Genomic DNA, 20,275 nt, shown 5'->3' with positions numbered 1-20,275 from the left:
GTTCGCCCACAGTACTAACATGATCTTAGTATTTGTCCAAGGATAAGAGAAAACTTGGTGACACAATAAGAACAACAAGAGAGTACATGAAGAAAGATTTTCCTCCTTTACTGGTTTTTGGTGAGGAGTATCACAAGGAATATTACAGTTACATACAATGAATAATTAGCCAGGTTCAGTGTATATTTTCTAGTATCTGAACTAGGATGCCCTAGTACAGGAGGGTCAAACTCATGGCCCACGAGACGAATGTGTTACATGCTGGCCACACCCTCTCCCATTTTAGAGAAGGGGGGGGGAAGTTGTGATACATCACGTGACAACGTGTTGTGAGTTTGACACTCCTGGCCTAGTAGAACTGGTATGGAAAGCAATCAGATCAATATGAGAAACACAAAATCAGAAAACCTTCCCACTCCTACTCCCTAACAACTGGCATGCAGACCATGTGATTTAAGTGTCCAAAATTCATAATTGAAGAAAACTTTTAATTTTTTAAACCTAAAGTTTTATGCTGTTGTTTCCCACAAATCATTTTGCTTTTCTATTGCTACAGTATATCAACATGTGAATGAGGTTATGTAGGTTCTTCACAAAAGGAGATGCCTTCAAAATTGAAAGGGCACCTTGAATGATATAAACAGTATACTACTGGTAACCTTAATGCACTTAAGTAAATTCAGCTATGATTCAGTGTCGTAGTCTTCTGATCAGATCAGATCAGATCAAGACCAAGTATGCAAACAGATATCGTTGACATGCTATACAATCTCTAAGCAGTTCTGTGCCAAGTGCTTTGCTTTGTATTCATCCAAGCAACTTTCTAAATTTTAACTTTCAGTTCAGAACATAAATGTAAATGTGAGTTTTATAACAGAAGGACCAAAAAGAGACAGTACAGATAATTAACTGTTGATGACGTATTGTCCTACTTGTTCTCCATATAAGGAAAGTTAAACTCAAAGTCAAATGAAAACTTCAAGCATATTATTCCAAAATGAAATAAGCATTCTTACCCCAGAGAGCCATGAAGACTGAGAAGAAGACAGTGGCTGGATTATCAAAAAGATGGCTAGCCCGAGCAGTGGCACAAGCAGAGCTTAATTTCCAATAGCTGCATGTTCTGTCACACAAGGGGCACATGGTGATATTGTTTCTCTGGTCACACATCTCCATGCTGAAGGAAAACAAACAGTAAATGAAAGGTGAGCATATCCTTCCCTTTGCTTTTTACTGAAACCCTGAGTTGTGAAATACATGCACTGAATATGACTTGAATCCTTATCCATTCTTAATTCTTTTCCCGTTTCAGATGCATTGCATTACAGCATCAGCTGCATGGCATGCACAATTAAATTTTAAAGGACAGCAGCCAAATGGCATCATGAATTCCTGACAACTGGAAAAAGCAGATTAAACAATTGGGCTTATTACTCTGGGACATACTTCTGCACTTAACACCCGAGCTTTCTGAGTACTTTTATATTAGTATAATCACTTGGGCTCTGTTTTTTATACTCTATTACTTCACAAGACTGCAGTAGTGCAGTGCACTAAGACTATCTACTCAGATCTTTTGAAACATAATCCAGTCTTCTAATCACAGAAATATAGTGGTCTAATACTATATCAAAGGATCACTATCCATTTTTAAACTACGACAGAGTGATTTGAAGCAGGCTGCAGAATTATGCATTCCATGATTCTCCTTGATCTTTCTCTTTCCTTTCCAGCATAAATTATTACCATATTTATAGTATTTATGTTTAGTGCTAGCTGGTGTTAGTTTTCATCCAGAATTCCTCCCTATTTGAGCATCATGTCTGAACAAGGTAAACTGTCTGAAATAAGAAGGGTTGAACCATACACATAATCTCTGTAATCAGCAAACTAAACCTCACTGTTTGTAACAAGTTTTAGACAATATGAATAAAACATAAAAATCATCTATCATTTATCCAGACAAATCTGAATGGTAGGCCCACTGCCTTTGTTTATCCAATCCATCAAATTGATGTTTTCACCATGACACCATTTCCAGTTACAACAATTTATTTATTTAATAAATTTATATATCACTTTCCTTATCAGATGGTACTTAATGTACCTGATCATGGTTAACATTAAAAAAAAAACCTAGCAGGGTCAAATCTGGTTAATACCAGATGGAATATGTCCATTAATCATCAGGAATAAAGCTTGTTTCAAAAGGAGTCTTTAATTAAACATATTTCAGAGTTGTGTAATTCTATTTTAATGAATTTAACTTCTTGTGACATTGAATACAGGCCTCAGACTGAAATTTTAGTTGATGACACAGTCTGTACAGGACTGAACACATTAATGTATTTTCTCCAAATCTATCTAATTATTACATTAATATATTATTATTTTAGGACATTTTTATGGCTGTGTACTTTTATGTACTTTATACTTTATGGCTGTGTTAACATTTTTGTGGTTTAGGTAGTCATGCAAACAAGGTGGGAGTTGTTTCTGGGTGGGATGGAGGGGACCTTGAAGACAGTTTTTAAATTTATGTTAAGTTTATTGCACAACATATGCCAAGGTTTCCATATGTCACAATGATCAGGAATTGTACCACCACATTTCAACATTAGCAGAGACTCTGGGGGCTGCAAAGACTGGGGCCAATGACCATAGCTTGCCATTCTTCTTTTAAGATATTTTCACAAAATTCAAAAGATGTAAGAGTAGAACATCACAGAGCAACCCCCACTTATATTGCTTTGAGCTTTGGGGGTAAGTCTAGATAATAAAATTAAATAATAAAATTAAATAATTTAAAATAATGTAGTCCTGCATTCTGTTTATTAAAAAAGACACAAAGTTCCTTCCCCCCCTTCACATATTTTTCAATAATTCTGAAATGCAAGTATTTCATCCACTCCTTTTTTAAAATCTAGGTTAAACACAAAAAAATCTTCTGCCTAGAGTTTGCTTGTAACTTTTATCACAAAGTTTCATGATAGTTTCCAACTTATGAATGTACATTTACACCCACGTTACACCTATCCTCCGCGAGCTGCACTGGCTACCGATCGGTCTCCGGATACGCTTCAAAGTGCTAGTTGTAACTTATAAAGCCCTTCATGGTATTGGACCTGGGTACTTGAGAGACTGCCTGCTGCCAATTACCTCCCAAAGACCCGTCAGATCTCACAGGGTCGGCCTCCTCCGGGTTCCGTCCACCAGCCAATGCCATCTGGCTACTACTCGGGGGAGGGCCTTCTCTGCAGCAGCTCCGGCCCTTTGGAATGAACTCCCCGCGGAGATCCGGACCCTCACCTCTCTCCAGGCCTTCCGGAAAGCCGTCAAAACCTGGCTGTGCCAGCAGGCCTGGGGTTGATGAGTTCCCCTCCCCTCTCGACTGGTATGGCTGTGTGATTTTCGTGTATTTTAATTATGTGTACTGTTGTTTATGTTCCCTTTCCCCTTTGAGTTGTTCGCCGCCCTGAGTCCCTCCTGGAGAAGGGTGGCATACAAATAAACCAAATACAAATACAAATTTTGAATTTTGATGCTTAATTAAGCAGTAAAAATGCCACTTTGATATAGTGGTTTAAGGCGTCAGTTCTGAAAAATGTTGCAAGGAAATTGCAATGTCTGTCTGTCTGTCTGTCTGTCTGTCTGTCTGTCTGTCTATCTATCTATCTATCTATCTATCTATCTATCTATCTATCTATCTATCTATCTATCTATCTATCTATCTATCATTGTCCTTTCCCATAAAAGCTATTTGGCAGTCAAATGGATTAGGGATGAAGAGCAATTCACCCTCAATTTTTAGATGTCCATTTTGTACCATAGCTCCTGTGGTGGCTTCTGCTTCCTTATGTAGTCAGAGCAACTGCAATGGATAACTTCATATGACAAATCTTTTCTGCAACAAATAATCCTACAAATAGTTTTTGAAAAGAGAAATGGATGATATGTGGGTTTTTATTGCTGATCATTTTGGGGTCCACGGATGCCAACTAAACATACTGAAGATACAACATTAAATTATACATGAAAAGGGCAGAATATGTCAGCCCTGACAACAGAAGAACAAATAGAAAAAATGGTGGAGCTAGCAGATATGGCAAAAATGACTTTTTTTTAATTAGAGAAAAGAATATGTCCGGTTTTGTTTTTACTTAGAAACTACTTCTTCTGCACTCTATACTCAAGACTGAAAAATAATTAACCTTTGGACTTTGCTGATTAATTTGTTATCATAGAAATGGCTAGTACTTTTAAATTGGTAAAATAAAAAGTTGAAGTTTAATTGTATTTTGTGCTTTCCAAAGAGTTGGAAAGCAATGCTCTCCCTGCTTTCTGCTATACTTCTCTTTTCCCTTTCTTTCCCTTCCCTATTTTCCTATTATCTTTCATCATGAGAATCTAAATACAATTCTGGAAAAAATAAAGGGCAGACTGTGCTCCGTTCCTATACACTAAAATCTCATAAATGAAAGAGGTTGTAAGTACAGGTCTACTATACAGTGGACTATAGAGTGAAGTCCACATTTTCATACAGTTAAGAAGAGGCACCTGCCACCCTCAAGTCATTTTATGGCTCTGAGTATACTGAGAAGTGGGAATTTATTGGAGGATAAATGTTATAAACCATTTAGTTTTTGATTGTGCTTATTTGCATTAACCAGTCCTATATCTCAGGAACTTTATTATATCCCTGTGACCAAGAAAACAGAAGTGAAAAAGATGGTTTTGTACAAAGCGCAGATAATACATATGTATGTATGTAAAAATATGTATACATATTTTACCTTGGTATATTCTCATCAACAGTTGCACAACCATAAAGGAACACGATAATTCCCACAATAGAAGCTGGAATGAGCATTTGTGTATAAACTCCCAGCCAGGCAAAATATAGTCCAATCTTTTCACCAAAGTACTTCCTGAAATAAATTATAGGAAGAAAACACTGTATAATGTATCATGGCAAACGTAGCATGGCTAAATTTATGAATTAGACAGTAGGGCTGTCTGAATGAGAAAATAAATCCTGTTGATTAGCCAAAATGCATTTCCTCTTGGAGAATTCATGTCCACATGCCATTTGGAACAGATCCAGGACGAAAACGCCAAGTAAATACTCTACTCTTGCTTATTGAGTAGTTTTATCTTTCTGTTTCTATAGTTATATCTGGCACTGTTTCTTAGAGGGAACCAGGAACATACTCACTTTGTGAAACTTGTGACCAGAAGAAATTGGATATTGGTTTATGGTCCCATAAACAACCTTTCTGGTTTTGTACCGTGAATGGCTTTATAAGTGATAGCAATCACCTTGAATTGTACCTGGAAGCCTAATGGAAGTTAGTGCTACTTGCAAAGCTGTGGTCTTACAGGGGTGTAGCTTAGTGTACCCATTTTTACATGAGCTGCTGCATTCCAAATCAATTGTGACCTCCACATAGTCTTTATTAGTAGAGGAAAAAGGTCTGCACACAAAAAATTCCAGATTGACTCTCGGTGGAACTGGGAAAGAGCTATCTGCAACTTTAGACACTTGCTGTTGTTCAATGTCCTGAGTATCCTGAATTTTGTACCTTCCAGATGTGTTGGGAAAAGGAGTCTGGAATTTTGCAACCAGAAGACTCAATATACTTAGAGACCATTAAATTCAGGAGAGAGTGTATAGACCACACTGTTCTAAATCAGTATTTCTCAGACTTCCAGAATCTCCTCATCAGTATGAAGTCCGCACATCTTAAAGTTGCCAAGTTTAAGAAACATTGTTCTAGATGGGTGAATGGTTTGATTCAATATAAAACAAACCATTATGGCAGAGGTTCCCAAGCATCTTCAGTCCATAGTATCCTTTCATGCCTCAATAATAGTTTCATCCCTACACCAAAAGAAGTACTTAACAGTTCTGTTTATTAAGTAGTTACTATGGGTCCAAATTTAAACTACCACACACAAGTGCCCTGGTACATTTACTATGGCAGTTGCTTTTTAATGAAACTCAAGAAAAAAACTCCAAATTAAATAAACAATATAATTTCATAGCAAGGGATGTAAGGGAAAGCACCCTTCATAAAAAATAGGTGAAAAAAGATTTATTGATCTGGAAATATGACAACTACTCATATTGGAAATGGTTTATAACATTCCTTTAAAATTATTTTTACCTGATTTTGTTGACCAACTAAGATCCTGACCAACTAAGATCCATGCACTTTAATATATTTGTTAAATATGCAAAAAAACAAAACAAAAACAAATAAAAAACCCCATCACCCAAATTGCACTGTTCAAATGGTTTAAGATCATTGCTTGTAAATCTAGGAGAAAAAACAGAGGACTATAGTATGCCCTGTGCAATATGAATTTTTATCCTAAACTTCAGTATGCTTTATTTCTTTGGACCTGTATTTCAAACGCCACTTTTTATAGGAGCTATATGAAAGATACAGCTTTCTGAATACTGTAGCAGGCTACAACTGTTACCCAAAAGCTGTAGTCTGCTACTATTAATGCACATATGCAAACACATAAGCATTTAGAGTAAGGGACAAGGAAGGAGTTATCACTGTTTCTTACCTAACTAAGTCAATTGGTTGATATTTATAAAATACTCCATAACTTGCCCATTCTTCACACAGGAGCTAGAAAAGAAATTTAAACAGAAAATGAAAACTGGAAACAAGTAATTTCTTATTTCAATTCTACTGCTTAGTTCTCAATGACTTTAGTGTCATTTTTTTATGTTCCACCGATATATTCAGCTTGCATTAAAAATTGATTATGTCTGTGGTTTGGCTCACAATCATATTCTTATATTCATTTATAGAAAAACTAATAAACAGAGAATAGTGAGATGCAACTGAGATACCTAAGCTGGGATTGGATATATGCAGGTAACTAAGCTAATGTGAGATCCATGTTGTTGTAGTGGTTAAGAACACCAGGCTAGAAACTAGGAGAGCACAAGTTCTATCCCCACCTTTGGCATGAAACCAGCTGGATGACCTTGGGCCAGTCATTTTCTCTCAGCTCTAGGAAACAGGCAAGGGCAAACAACTTCTGAAAAACTTTGCCAAAATCTTGCCAAGAAATCAAATTAGATCAAGGTATTATTTTGCTATTCACCTTTTTTTTGCTTTTCTTCAGTGCATAGTCATAAAAAAGAAGAAAATTGGGTCATATATTTAGAATGTTTCTGATATATTAACTATTCATGATTAAATACATCCAGTAAAACAATTTGAGATGTTATTTTTCAGAGGCTACCGAAAGTCTTAATTTTACCTTTGGATGGGTATGTCTTTTAAAGAATATGAGAAAGTAGCAGGACAGTTCTGAACTTAGATGAAAGACTCTTTCATGGATAACTACCTTCAATCCTTCTTCAGAGCTTATGGTCGGAATTTTAATATGCCACTAAATAACTTGAATTCTGAGCTAGGGCCAGTATACTTAACTTTAGATTCAATAACTCATACATTTTAAGAAATCCATTTATTTTTAGAAATGGGTTCATTTAAACATTTGTACTGATAACAATATGCAGGCTGGACTATTCATCCACCAACAACTCTATTTTCATTCACAGCATACTTTCATGACAGCTGAACTGAATTTTCTATACTATGGGAAATGGTGTAACATGTTATTAACAACTGAAATATGAAAAGATGCTGAATGATGACTATATTAAGGGAAAACAAGAATGGAAAAGGAATGTGATAAATTGTCTGGGGGTGAAAGTGACTAGGGATTAGGACCCTAAAAGGCAATTGTGTTTATATGAAATCTTGTACCTAATGGAGCTGTACATGTTTTGATATCCCTTGGAGCATATGCAAATGAAGCTGCTGCATTAAATGGTCTGGGTCTGCATCATTCCCCCATATGATGATATAGTTGCTAACAATGAGATCAGGAATATACATGGTCCATAATTAAATCAAAACCCCTCTAGACTGTATTGAGGTAGCCTAGAAAATGATCCCCTCCCCAATGAAGTTCTATAATAGTAAGGATGGCCAAGCTTTTTTAAAAAAAAATCCAAAACCATTTGTCCTTTAACATAAAAACGAATAAATCGGTATTGAAATATGATTTTCCCAAAGTTCTCCACTAGATCCAGATTTCTACCTTCTTATCTGAGTGCTTTACAATCTGAGCTTATTTTATTGTCATGAGACGGCAGGTGTTCCTGATGTTGTTTTTCTATTGTGCATCTCTCCACCATCCTGCAATTTCCCTGGGTACCTGCCTTTCCTTGGAATTGAACGGCAGGTAGCAGATTGCTGTAGACATAATTATATAGTGCAAAACAGGACACCCATTTGCACCACTTATTCACACAAAACTAAATCAAATGATAGCGCTCTACACTTTACTTATCAGGATTTGCCTTGGAAAACAAAAACTAAATCCATTTCTTTTCCATTAGTATTGATAAAAATGGCAGCAAAAAGGAGAAATAATCAATTATATAAGGGGCACAGGTGGGTTGCTGCTGGTTCCACCTGGATCAGGCGAACTGGTAGTAGCAGCGGCAGGAGGCTCCACCCACCCGCCTGAATGCTTCTGCACATGCACAGAAGCATCGCACACGGGAGCACACCAGAACAGGTAGTAAAAAAATGGCAACCCACCTCGGATGAGGGGGCACTATTTCATATAAATAGAACACTGTTGTGTTAATTACCATGATAAGAGAAGTGGCCTTAAGTTACTTGAGTTTTGTTTAATACACCAGTCTCCAACCTTGCTAGTATTAAAATGGTTTCTTTTTGTTTTTGCCATCCACTTATTGTGCGATTGACAGTATGTATGTGCAGAATATGTCAAGTTTGAGGACTGAAGTTTCCAGGAAGTGTGCAACTGGAAATAGATATCTAGGTTTTCATAAAAGCTTTGGCTACTCAACTTGGGTATTGCTGATTGTCCAAATATTAAGCAAGTTATTATTGTGCCTTTTAGTAAATACAAACAGATAAAACAAGTTCTAAGAGAAACAATTATGTACCTGCAGCACTTCAATCTTTTAAAACTAAATTGCTAAGTCTTGCTGTATATAGCACATGGAGTTCTTTTAATGAACAGTTATGCCAGAAGCAGTTCAGTCCAAATTCCTGAAGTCTCTGCTCCAAGTTCCTCTTATTGTTGCAAATGCACTTCTTTAGATTTTGGACTTGAGGTGCTTCCACATAAAAGTTCTGGCTTAAACAAACCTATCCAACTTGTACTAATAGACCAATTAGTTCTAATTCATCCTGTACTAATAGACTAATACAATTCCCAGGGAAGAAGTAAGTAACATCCAGCGTAGTCTGTTATGTGCTTATCCTCACAATCCTTATCTATGCTGAGCTTAGCCAAAGCCTGAAGTAAAATCAACCAGAGAATGCTCAATCTCAACATTATGTCCATTGCTCTCTGACTCTATAAATCATCTACGTGTTTGTATATTTATTTCATGAAGCTTACTTTAAATCATGTGTGTCTGTGTGTGTGTGTTCGTGTGTGTGTCATTTTGATCCATTTGATTTAAATACATACATACATACATACATACATACATACATACATACATATATATATGAGATATATTTGATATATATATTTGACATATTAATAGCTGTCTTCCAGTATCTGAGGAGCAGTCAAGAGGGTTGATTGCCCCAGAGGGCAGGACAAGCAGCAACAGGTGGAAGCTCATTAAAGAGAGGTCCAACCTGGGACTAAGGAGAAATTTCCTGGCAGCGAGAGCAATTAACCAGTGGAATATTCTGGTGTTGTGAATGGCTATCACTGGTTTTCAAGAAAAGATTGTACATTCATTTGTGTGAGATGATATAGAAAATCCTGTTTTGGGCAAGGGTTGGATTAGAAGACCTCCAAGGTCTCTTCTGGACCCATGATATGATTCTAAATGATATACAAAGGGATAAATTTATAGTAAACCTTACACCTTTACTACTATGTGGTCAGGTATTCCCTTTCACCACATACTTTTAGTCATACAGAAGTGCTCTGACCCCAATGGTATTCACTGGGAGATTCAATAATAATCCTATTCAAAATGATTATGACTAAAATTGAGGCAGTTGCATGCACATCTTTGAAATGCCATTCCTTGGGGGATGGAGCTAATCTATCCTCATCTGTCAAATTATCAAAGTATCAAACTAGTCCCGATGGGCAACTATGTGATTCCTATTAAATATCCAACATTGTAAAGTCTCTAAGAAAGTGACCAAATTCTTGCCATAGCAATAACAGTCAGAACCTGTTGGAGCTGAGCATAACAGAGGCCTATTTAGTTTTTGCTGTGAGATAAGTTTATACATGGGATAGACTGCATATTGATTTTCCTTTTTGTCTTTTTGGTCTGCGATGGTAAATTCTTCAATAAATAATGTCTGCCTCCATCTACAGAGGATATCCTGCCACAGTTAATACAAGAGTTTAAAAGAGCACTTCTAAATACCTCTGACTTTCTGTAAAATATTTGCAATTATCTATATCACAATCTATGATTCTTAAAGTTGATACTTAAACATGCTTCTCTTCCCCTATATCAACTTACTTTTCTGTCATTAGGCTCGACATAGTCACCTTCATAATCACCCTTTAACAAAAGAAAAATGATGTTATTCCACAATAAATACCCAATGCAGGAATATATCTTATTTGCACCTAAGCTGTCTTTCCCCCAAAAAGCTAATAAGGTCCAGAATCAGAGGAAAATATATTCCCTTCAGAATATTTTGTTCTAAATCTTCTGATTGAGTATAGTCCTAAGAACATAAGATTTGTGTTATTTAAACGTAAGTTTTAAAGTTTGTGTTAACATTCATTTTTCAAGCACGACATTGACTAAATTGTCACTTTTAAACAAAACATTTTATTTATTTGCCATCTCCCCTCTAAGGTGACCCTGCGTTTTAATATTATGATCATAAACATCCATCATATAAATGTATATTATTCATGATTAAGAATTTACCAGAACTGAGAACTACCTGCACTTTTATATTTTATTTTGTATATAAAAAGTCACCAAAGAGTGTCATGCATGCTTAAATATAATAATCATTTAATATGTAGCCAGAATAAAAAATAAATCGAATGGTTAATATATCATCCTATTCTATCACCATCCAAACCTTTATAACCATAAAAAGATATCAGATATATTTAAATCAGAAGACAGATAGGTAAGTGGGATATATATTTCTTGAAGGTAGAAAATCTAAGTGAGAATTTGCTAAGTTGGTTATTTGCTGAGTCGACTGTATAGTTTTATTACATGTAAAATGAAAAGAAATTCAGTTTGGGACTAAATCCATAACAAGTTGGCAGATTCTTAAACAAACTGCTAATTTTTAATCTAAATGTACAACTGGCTAGCTCATGAAATAGTGAAGATGTTTAGCATAGTGTCATTCATACCTAATGCATTAGGGATTCTTGGTATTGTCTTCTAGAAGCACAAAATATATATTAAAACTACTTACATCATGCAAGGGATATGCAGCACTGTAAACACTATTGGCAAGTAGACTGGTGATTCCTGAAAAAACAAGAAGAAATACCTATTTATATTACCACAATTTAATTCTCTCAAGTAATTCCCTCACTTTCCATTTGTGGAGATTTCCCTCTTGAAACTTCAATAATTTGTTAAAGAATGAATCTTGGCCCATTTCATTTGATTCCATATCTTTTAACTGTATGGACTATAAAGTGGATTGATATCAAGAAAAGGAAATATATAGAGAATCACAAATCATGATTTTCAAATCAAGAGAAGAAGCCAATGAATTTCAAATTAATCAGTGTAAATTACGTACCTACCTTGAATCTTTAAATTGGATTTGAAAAGCAAGCTCACAGATTTGGAAGGGTAGCAAAGGGCGAGATTGTAAGAAAGAGAGCTTGGATTGAGCATTGGGGACAGGACGCATCCCCGCGCACATCCTCATGCAAACCATACACCCACACTCACACAGAGAGTTTTAAAATCAGATTTAAGCTTGATTAGAGAAGCTATTTGGAAAGCCTTTGGAAAGGCCTTGGCATGATACTTACCATATTTATCACATTTTCGTCTTTTATTTAAAAGGGTAGTGTCCTTCTTTCTTCCCTCTCCTTTCCCTGTTTACACATTTGTCTATTAGTTATATAATTGAGCAATTACAATGCTTGTGCGACGGGAGACTCTGGGAAATGTATATTATTCCTTCAGAGGAATCATCTTTAGTTTGGAATTAAATAAGCTTAGACACACTGGGAGATGCTGAGATTTTGTAGTGGATGAAGAATATAGTCCAGCTGTCTATAAATGTTTGAAAGCTATATTTTATTTGTAAATGTTTTTTTTCCTTACAGCAGCCAACATTAAAGTAGCAGCCTTCTAATATGGGAATCCTAACAAACTTTGAAGGGATTATGTTACCTAAGAATACATGCTTGAGATTCCTGATAGCCTGGTTTGAACACTGGCTTTAAACTAATCAGTAAAACTATACAAAAATAAAAAAATAATGAAGCATTGGACAGAAATACAAAATGGCATATCATTGTTTGTTAAATAGTATTTTGAGAAAATGTTTTCAGTTTCCTTAAAACTCAAAAATTGTCTTAACAAATAGGCTACTTCACTATAATTATTTCTTCTGAATGCAGCATTATAACATTTCCAGTTGTATTTTGTGGTAGCTCCCATTGATTATTGTTGCCAAATGTTCTACAAGGCATTTATGTGCAATGGTTGGTTTTCTCCTGATTATAATCAATTATAATTGATTAGGACAATTGGGATATTCCACAAAAAGTTTACTAGGAATACCCAAATGTTGCCTTTGCTTTTTAAGAAAATGAAATTGTCAGCACAACTGATTTTGACATTATTTACAGAATTGCAATATAAAAAGGAACACTTACGCATGCACAAATTAGTCTAGCATCAACATTAGCAGCAACCTTAGTGAATTTCCCTCTCTAAACCATCTGCCAATATATATTTATAATATTTAAAATGGCAAAGTCATACAGAATTACTTGACTGTAAGATAATCAATTTTATTTCCTCCTTTTGTTTGTGGCTCTAAGCAAATGTAAAATTGGTTCTTTAAAATTACAAAGACTAACTGCTTCACTTTTAAATGGGGTAATTCTCAGTAGCCTAGATCCTATTGTTAAAAAAAAATAGAAAACTAACCCTGCTCATTTGTTAAACATCATGAGCATAATAATCCTACTTGCAGCACACAAAGGCTGTAACTAAATTCTTCAATTGAACCTTAAAAGCCTGCAACTATACACCTACATTTTGACCACAGATTGGCCAAGTACCAACAACAGTCCAAATAAATGACACGAAACATTTGTTGGTATAGTATAATCTTTCCCTTCCAATACTGAAGCTGCTGGTCCATTCATTTGAGGGTAAAATACTAATTATTTGAAAACAGAACCCTGGAGACGTCTTAGGTCAATTTGGAAATAATGAGCTTTAGAGACCGCCTTTCATATCTGTACATTTTATCAGTACCTTAATGCATTCATAATAAATTATCATTTTTTCTAACCATTAATTCCTATTATTACTTATGTTAAAAGACTGCAATCATTCACATTTTTAAAATATAAATACATTCCAGGAGATTCATTGACAATCTACTTTTTTAAAATTAGGGTTTTTCCTATATACATATCTGGTGAAGGGAGATACTTTATTAATGTAACTATGCTTATTAATTTATAATCATAATCTTCTTGGTAAATGCTAGGAAACAGGTTTGTGCGAAGAAGGCATTAACTCTTTGATCTTGGTTTTTCATTCTGAAGAAAATATCCCTTTTCAAAGATACAATCCAAGGTTAAAAAAGTGTGGGTTGATTCCCATATTCAACATGTTCAGTAAATGACTGCAAGAAAGTGATCTACTACACTCCATAACTCAAAATTATGATTGCCACATTTCCTAGTCTGTGTAGTATTTGGATATAATCCAAAAAATCTGGAGATCACCCATTTGAGAAATGGTATCCTAGATCAGGGCTGTTAAACTTGCAGCCCGGATGTTTCACATGCTGGCCACGCCCAGGGCTGGTTTAGTGAAGGGGGAAAAAGTCCTGATAGTCACGTGATGCTGCAAGTTTGACATCCCTGCCCTAGATGAACCGAACTATTTCAACACATGCCTGTAGCAATCCGAAGTGATATGTGTAAAATGTAATTTGGAATGTTAATATAAAGTGCTCTCAACAAGTATACATATTTGGCCCTTTGAATCTAAATTGCTGCACAGCCCTTTGCCTTCAACTATTAAAATCTTTATAACGTTTATTGCAATAGATCAACACAACAATAGAGATGCAAGTTGATCTAGTGTTAAGGCAGCAGGCTAGAAAGCAGAAGATTGTGAGTTCAAGTCCCATCCTAACCATGAAAACCAATTAGGTGACTTTGGGTCAGTCACTCTCTTTCAGCTGAACCCACCTCACAAGATTACTGCTGTGGGGAAAACAGGAGGAGAAAGGTGTGTTGGATATATTTGCTGCCTTGAGTTATTTGTCAAAATAATAAAAGAGGGATACAAATGAATAAATAAAAATTCAACTCTACAGCTTCCCTTAATGATGTATCTAATGTCATATGCATTTATGCAGAGACATGTCTCTAGCTATTTTCTACAACATGTTCACAACAGCTTACTAAGGAAAAAAAGCTGCCATACATACAGAAAACCAGAAGGCAATGCCTTGAAGTTATGAAAGCTACTCAGCAAATGTAAATTTGTGCTAGGGCTGATTAGTGCTCCAGACGTGGGTTAAAGGATACCTTATTTAAAAAAATATTGTTGTGAAAATTATGTTTATGAAAAGCTTTGGATTCAAAGACAAAAATGCATTTCTGCATCCATGAGTACATATGCAGCATCTTTTTTAAACAATTGTTTAAACCAAAAAGGACTTCTACTAGCATCATACTGAAGCTGAAGAGGGCAGCCCAAGGAAAAGTTGTGTCTGTTTTAAGGAGCTACAGACAGGTTCCACAAGTTCTTAAATGCCTTCTGCTTTGAATCTGAAGTGTTGCGTAGTCTTCGTTTTCATAACAATATATTGATTTAAAAAAAATGTTTAATGGGGCCATATAATTAATGAACTGTTTAGAATGCGAGATGAAAATATGGTTAAAATTCAACATGTGTGACATCAGATTGAAGATCTTTCTTTGCTAATTCATTATGCCTTTAGTTTAAAAGAGTTTTTAAAATTATAGTTCTTTTTTTTATGATAAACAATAAACTGTTCCACAATATATTTTAAGGATCAGTCCATTTATATCCAAATACACAAGCAGCAGTTGACAGCATGACTTGCTTTACACCAGAATTGATACAATCAACTTGATTTACCTTTTGTTTCCAAAAAAACCAGCGAATCACTGTTTTTTTGGGTCAATACATGTATTTATAGACAAATAGCATTAATTCAGTTTGCCTTTTTAAATTAAATTCTTTACAGATAAAGAGGTCATTTACATAGTGCAAATTAAAATAATGTAATACTGCTTTTTTTTTTTAAAGTCACATACTGAAATTAAATAACAGTCCCCAAATCTGGGTTGCAAAAATCCAAAAAGCCACTATATTAGAATAAATGCATCTTTACTTCCATCAGGTAGATTTTTATAGGTTAGATCTAGAAGCTTTTCCCATACTTTCTAGGGAAAACAAATGACAATTGCTTCTAAGTAAACATGGAAAGGAATACATAATATTTCAATAACAGAACCAAGTCCAACAGTCTTGAGCAATGGCTCTTATAAATAAAATTATATTAGCAGATATCTGTAGGCAATGATTATATATATAAGAAATTGTTCTATTTATCAAAGTCTTGTATATATGTAATGAGCTAAAATCATTTCACAAAATGTCTTTAAGCAGGTAATCTACTGTTTATTGTATTCAGCTTCTTATGGAAAGGTGCAAAAACTTACAATCTCTTAGAGTATAAACTAAAGCTAGGATACAGACTAATTTGAAATGTAAGTAAATTTTCTTACCCATACTATACTTGGCTTTGGTGCATGTAGTTCTTTTCAGTATTTCATAAACCTATAGGAAAAATGTTTCATAAACATTATAGAACAAGCTACTTGGGAAATGGAAAATAATATTTTCTCTGTGTACCACTCCAAAGACTAGCAAATGCAATTCTTAAGCAAGCAACCTATAAAAATTGTGAAATTCCTATTATGAAAAACAATTATTTTGTACAACTTTGAGAAATACTATTATTATCAGCTACTCCTTTTTTCCTAGGGTTAGAAAATAGGATGTTTCTACAGTATCAATGAATAATTAAATGGGCTGCTATTTAATTATTATTAAACCAATCTATTTGATTACTTGCTCATATTGTAGAAGCATCCTATTAATATTCAAAACAAGGTTATTCATTGTGACTTTTATTTCTGACTATAGGTTTCAGGGGCTAATAATACCTTTATCAACACATAAAGCAAGCATCACCCATTTATCAATTAGATTTAATGCTAATGTTGGGTGGAATAATATGTTTCCTTCATTCATTTGTATCCATTCAGTTGGGCTTCAAAAATCCAAATAAATCAAAGATATTTAGAAAACTATGGCAGTTCAGATTTTTGCAGCCGAACTGCTTTATTTTTGCAACTACATCTCCCCCCACTCTTCTTTGCATACATTATTAGTTGAATAGATGGGACAGTAGAAAAATTATTTCCAAGGAAAATTGAAATAATTTCAGAAATAACTAATTTGGGGGAAGTTAGTTGATTTCCAAGACAATCCAAGTGGTTAGCTTTTGCATCAGCAGTGAATTCTGTTCTGCAGAAAGTCTGCTGAATGTTATTAGTATCTTTGTAATACATGATTACCACAAAGCAAATCCCTTTGAGTTCAGGTAAGCATGCTTATGCCTTCAAAAAGGAAAGATTAAGATCATATTAAAACATTTTCCTTATAATATTTAAAAACCAGATTTGGTTAGTAAACTTTTTAAAATTAGTATAGATATTTCAAAATGTTTAATTATTTATTGTGGTATATTACCAATTTTACTATTATAAAATTATTGCTCCTTCCAGTGAAGTGGGCACAGATGATGTTGAAAAATACAACATTGGTCTTAACATGGAAATAAGTCGTCAAAGAATTAATGTATATATTCATATACCTCCAAACTAGCATTCAAGAATAATAGTGGAATATAAAAGGTGACTTTAAAAGACGAGGATTTTAAAAATTCTAACATGGGGAATATCCGATGTTTACATTTATATCAGTATCACCTCATTTTGCTCACTATAAATGTTGATAATATAACCAGGAAATGTCATGTTTACCAGGCACAAATTGAATAAAATATACATTAGTCAACTGTCTGTAATAACTTTTTTCAATATAAATGAAAGTATTGACTAATAAGATACAGTTGGTACAAGCCCCACACAACATATATAATTCATTCATATATTTATGATTGCAACCCTTCTGAAATGAAGATTAAAATTATTATAAAACTTTGAAACCTTTCCAGCCTAATGAGTCACAAAGTGGCATATATAATCTCCAGGGCTAGGCACACCTTTAGAAATAGTGTCATATCTTTTTTATATTTTGTTTTGCTTAATTAAGTCTTTAAAATGGATGTGTGCTGAATAAAACAATAGTTATTGTAATTAGCTATTGCACAGTTGTGTTCCAAAGTCACAGAAACCAATTAAAAAGACTTGCCACCTTTTCGCACCTTTCTATTTTTTTTTTGGGGGGGGGGGGAGCATTTTGGACAAAAAATAATACTGACAAAATAACCCTACTAATTTATGTTTAACAAGTCCCAATTAGTTCAGAAAACAATGGATAGCATTGCAGTTCACAGAGATTTTTTGGAATGCGGAGTCATAAAATTTTTTGAATGAAATTGTATAATTAGGAACAACTTTATATATGTTAACATGTGGCATTAGACAGTGAGGAAAGTGTATTCTTATTGTGTTATTTGCAAGCTGTGTATATAAATATGTAATTATACATAATTATCTACCTACCTACCTATCTATCACCTATTTGTCTTCTATCCACCTGCTTTATAAGAAGTAGAAGAATCTCTAATTATACACACAAACAAACACACATACACACACATATAACATGTATGTATGTATGTATATGTGTATGTATATATCTGTGTATGTATGTATATATATATATATGTATGTGTATATATGTATGTGTATGTATGTATATGTATGTATATATGTATGTATACACGCGCACACACATATATGCAGGTCTTGGCGTATTTGGGTCTTTTCTTGTGTAAGATTGAGAGCATCTTGTCGACACGGGAAAAGACCCGAATACGCCAAGACCTGCATATCGGTACCCATGAAAATCTACCAAAATAAATATATAAATATAGATGATATAGATATAGATATAGATATAGATATAGATATAGATATAGATATAGATATAGATATAGATATAGATATAGATATAGATATAGATATAGATATAGATATAGATATAGATATAGATATAGATATAGATATAGATATAGATATAGATATAGATATAGATATAGATATAGATATAGATATAGATACAGATACAGATACAGATACAGATACAGATATAGATATAGATATTATCCTACTGGGCTGTGAGTATGATTGTCAATTGTGAGTTGACTGTATACTTGTACAACCTGTGATTGTACTTCAAAATATCTGAATGGCAACACTTTGTCCATCTTCCATTTTCTATTTCTTAAGAAATTAAAACAACATATTCACATTTTCTTTCCTTTTCCTTCCCTTCCTGAAATGCATCTGCTACTCCTTGATGTATCTATAGGAATTTTTTGAGTTAAAAGAAATAAAATCTATGTAGAAATAATTGTGTCTTCCCTAAAATAGAACATAAATTCTACATGATAGCAACTGTCATTCATTAACAATTTAAGCTCTTCATAGCTAAACTAAAAAAACCTTTTAAACATAGATTTTAATAAAATACATTCATTAATAATATTAGCTGATCAGTTTTAGTCAAAATAAATTGGAGGAAAACAGCAGTAGAATAATTAAAGAATCTTAGGGCATTAAATGTTCTTCAGATAAGAAAAGTGGGAATTGGAAGCAGAATTCATTATGGTATTTGGTATAGGATTACTGATGAGAGTACAGCATAAAGAGGAAGATGCAGGAAGTAGACAAAGGCAATAATATTCTTCATGCAGACTCCTTGGTGCTATAAAACTGACAAAAGAAATCTATTACAAGCTGAATACTAATTCATAGCAATTTGTAGTTAGCTTGGGGTATTGGAACTTCTTCATAATGCAAATGTTCCAGTTAAACATGAACTATACCACTTTAAAGCAAGATATCCAGAAGTGGTATGCAGTTGGTTCTTACCAGTTTGGGCGCCCACCCACCCCGACTTAATGTGTGACTTTCTGCGCACACGCATGTGTGATCGTGCTCACATTTGCGAAGCACTAGCGAAGGTAAATGAATCCCACCACAGAAGATACCCCAAATACTGGAAAGAGTTATCCTGCTATTAAATCTGGCATCCTTTCAGAGCCATTCTCCAGGGCATTTAAAAGTTGATGTTGGCCTAAACCAGAGTAGGAAGTGTCAAATATTTATAATGATTTCTGATTAAACTGTAGCAATTTTTTAAATTTTGTTTTTTAAATTTGTATTGATCTAAAGCACCATGAGCACAATCTCTCTTTCACACACATACAAACACACACACACACATACATATACAGACATGTAGAGAGAGAGAGAGAGAGAGAGAGAGAGAGAGAGAGAGAGAGAGAGAGAGAGAGAGAGAGAGAGAGAGAGAGAGAGAGAATAAACATATAAAAATACAGTCCAGGTGAGGATCTGAGAAATAAGCCTTTAGTTGAATCTCTAAATCACATGTTACAGAAACACATCTAAGCTGATTCCTTGTGAAGCCTGCACAGGAATTCCATAAGGAATGTTAATGTTAAACAGTAGTTCAGACAGGAATTATTAATTCTAGGCAAATATTTTACAGCTGAAATGGTATGCCATGAAATCTCAACATTTTCAGGGAGTCACTGTGATGATGTTGAGCAGAGCCATCTGCAATAAGAGGGGAAGGGGCTAAATTATTAGCACAACCACAGATTGAAGCTCCTACTGAAAGCCAATCGGGAAAAGTGTTCATCATATGGCA

At 34.4% G+C, this 20,275-nt stretch overlaps 1 protein-coding gene across 2 annotated transcripts in view; it reads right to left on the bottom strand.

Annotated features, from left to right (window-relative positions):
• The window catches only part of ANO1 (anoctamin 1), a 115,441-nt gene that overhangs the window by 35,117 nt on the left and 60,049 nt on the right, over positions 1 to 20,275 (bottom strand). For both annotated transcript variants that reach the window (XM_032225385.1, XM_032225376.1), the window contains exons 7-13: positions 16,072 to 16,123; positions 12,085 to 12,150; positions 11,511 to 11,566; positions 10,580 to 10,621; positions 6,580 to 6,644; positions 4,794 to 4,928; positions 1,017 to 1,177 (exon numbers count right to left, since the gene is read on the bottom strand). In XM_032225385.1, the coding sequence (XP_032081276.1) occupies positions 1,017 to 1,177; positions 4,794 to 4,928; positions 6,580 to 6,644; positions 10,580 to 10,621; positions 11,511 to 11,566; positions 12,085 to 12,150; positions 16,072 to 16,123 (577 nt within the window). The remainder of the gene's footprint in view (positions 1 to 1,016; positions 1,178 to 4,793; positions 4,929 to 6,579; positions 6,645 to 10,579; positions 10,622 to 11,510; positions 11,567 to 12,084; positions 12,151 to 16,071; positions 16,124 to 20,275) is intronic.

Source organism: Thamnophis elegans, chromosome 1 (assembly GCF_009769535.1).
Source record: "Thamnophis elegans isolate rThaEle1 chromosome 1, rThaEle1.pri, whole genome shotgun sequence".
Classification (NCBI taxonomy): domain Eukaryota; kingdom Metazoa; phylum Chordata; class Lepidosauria; order Squamata; family Colubridae; genus Thamnophis; species Thamnophis elegans.
This window is presented reverse-complemented; position numbering and strand designations above follow the sequence as displayed.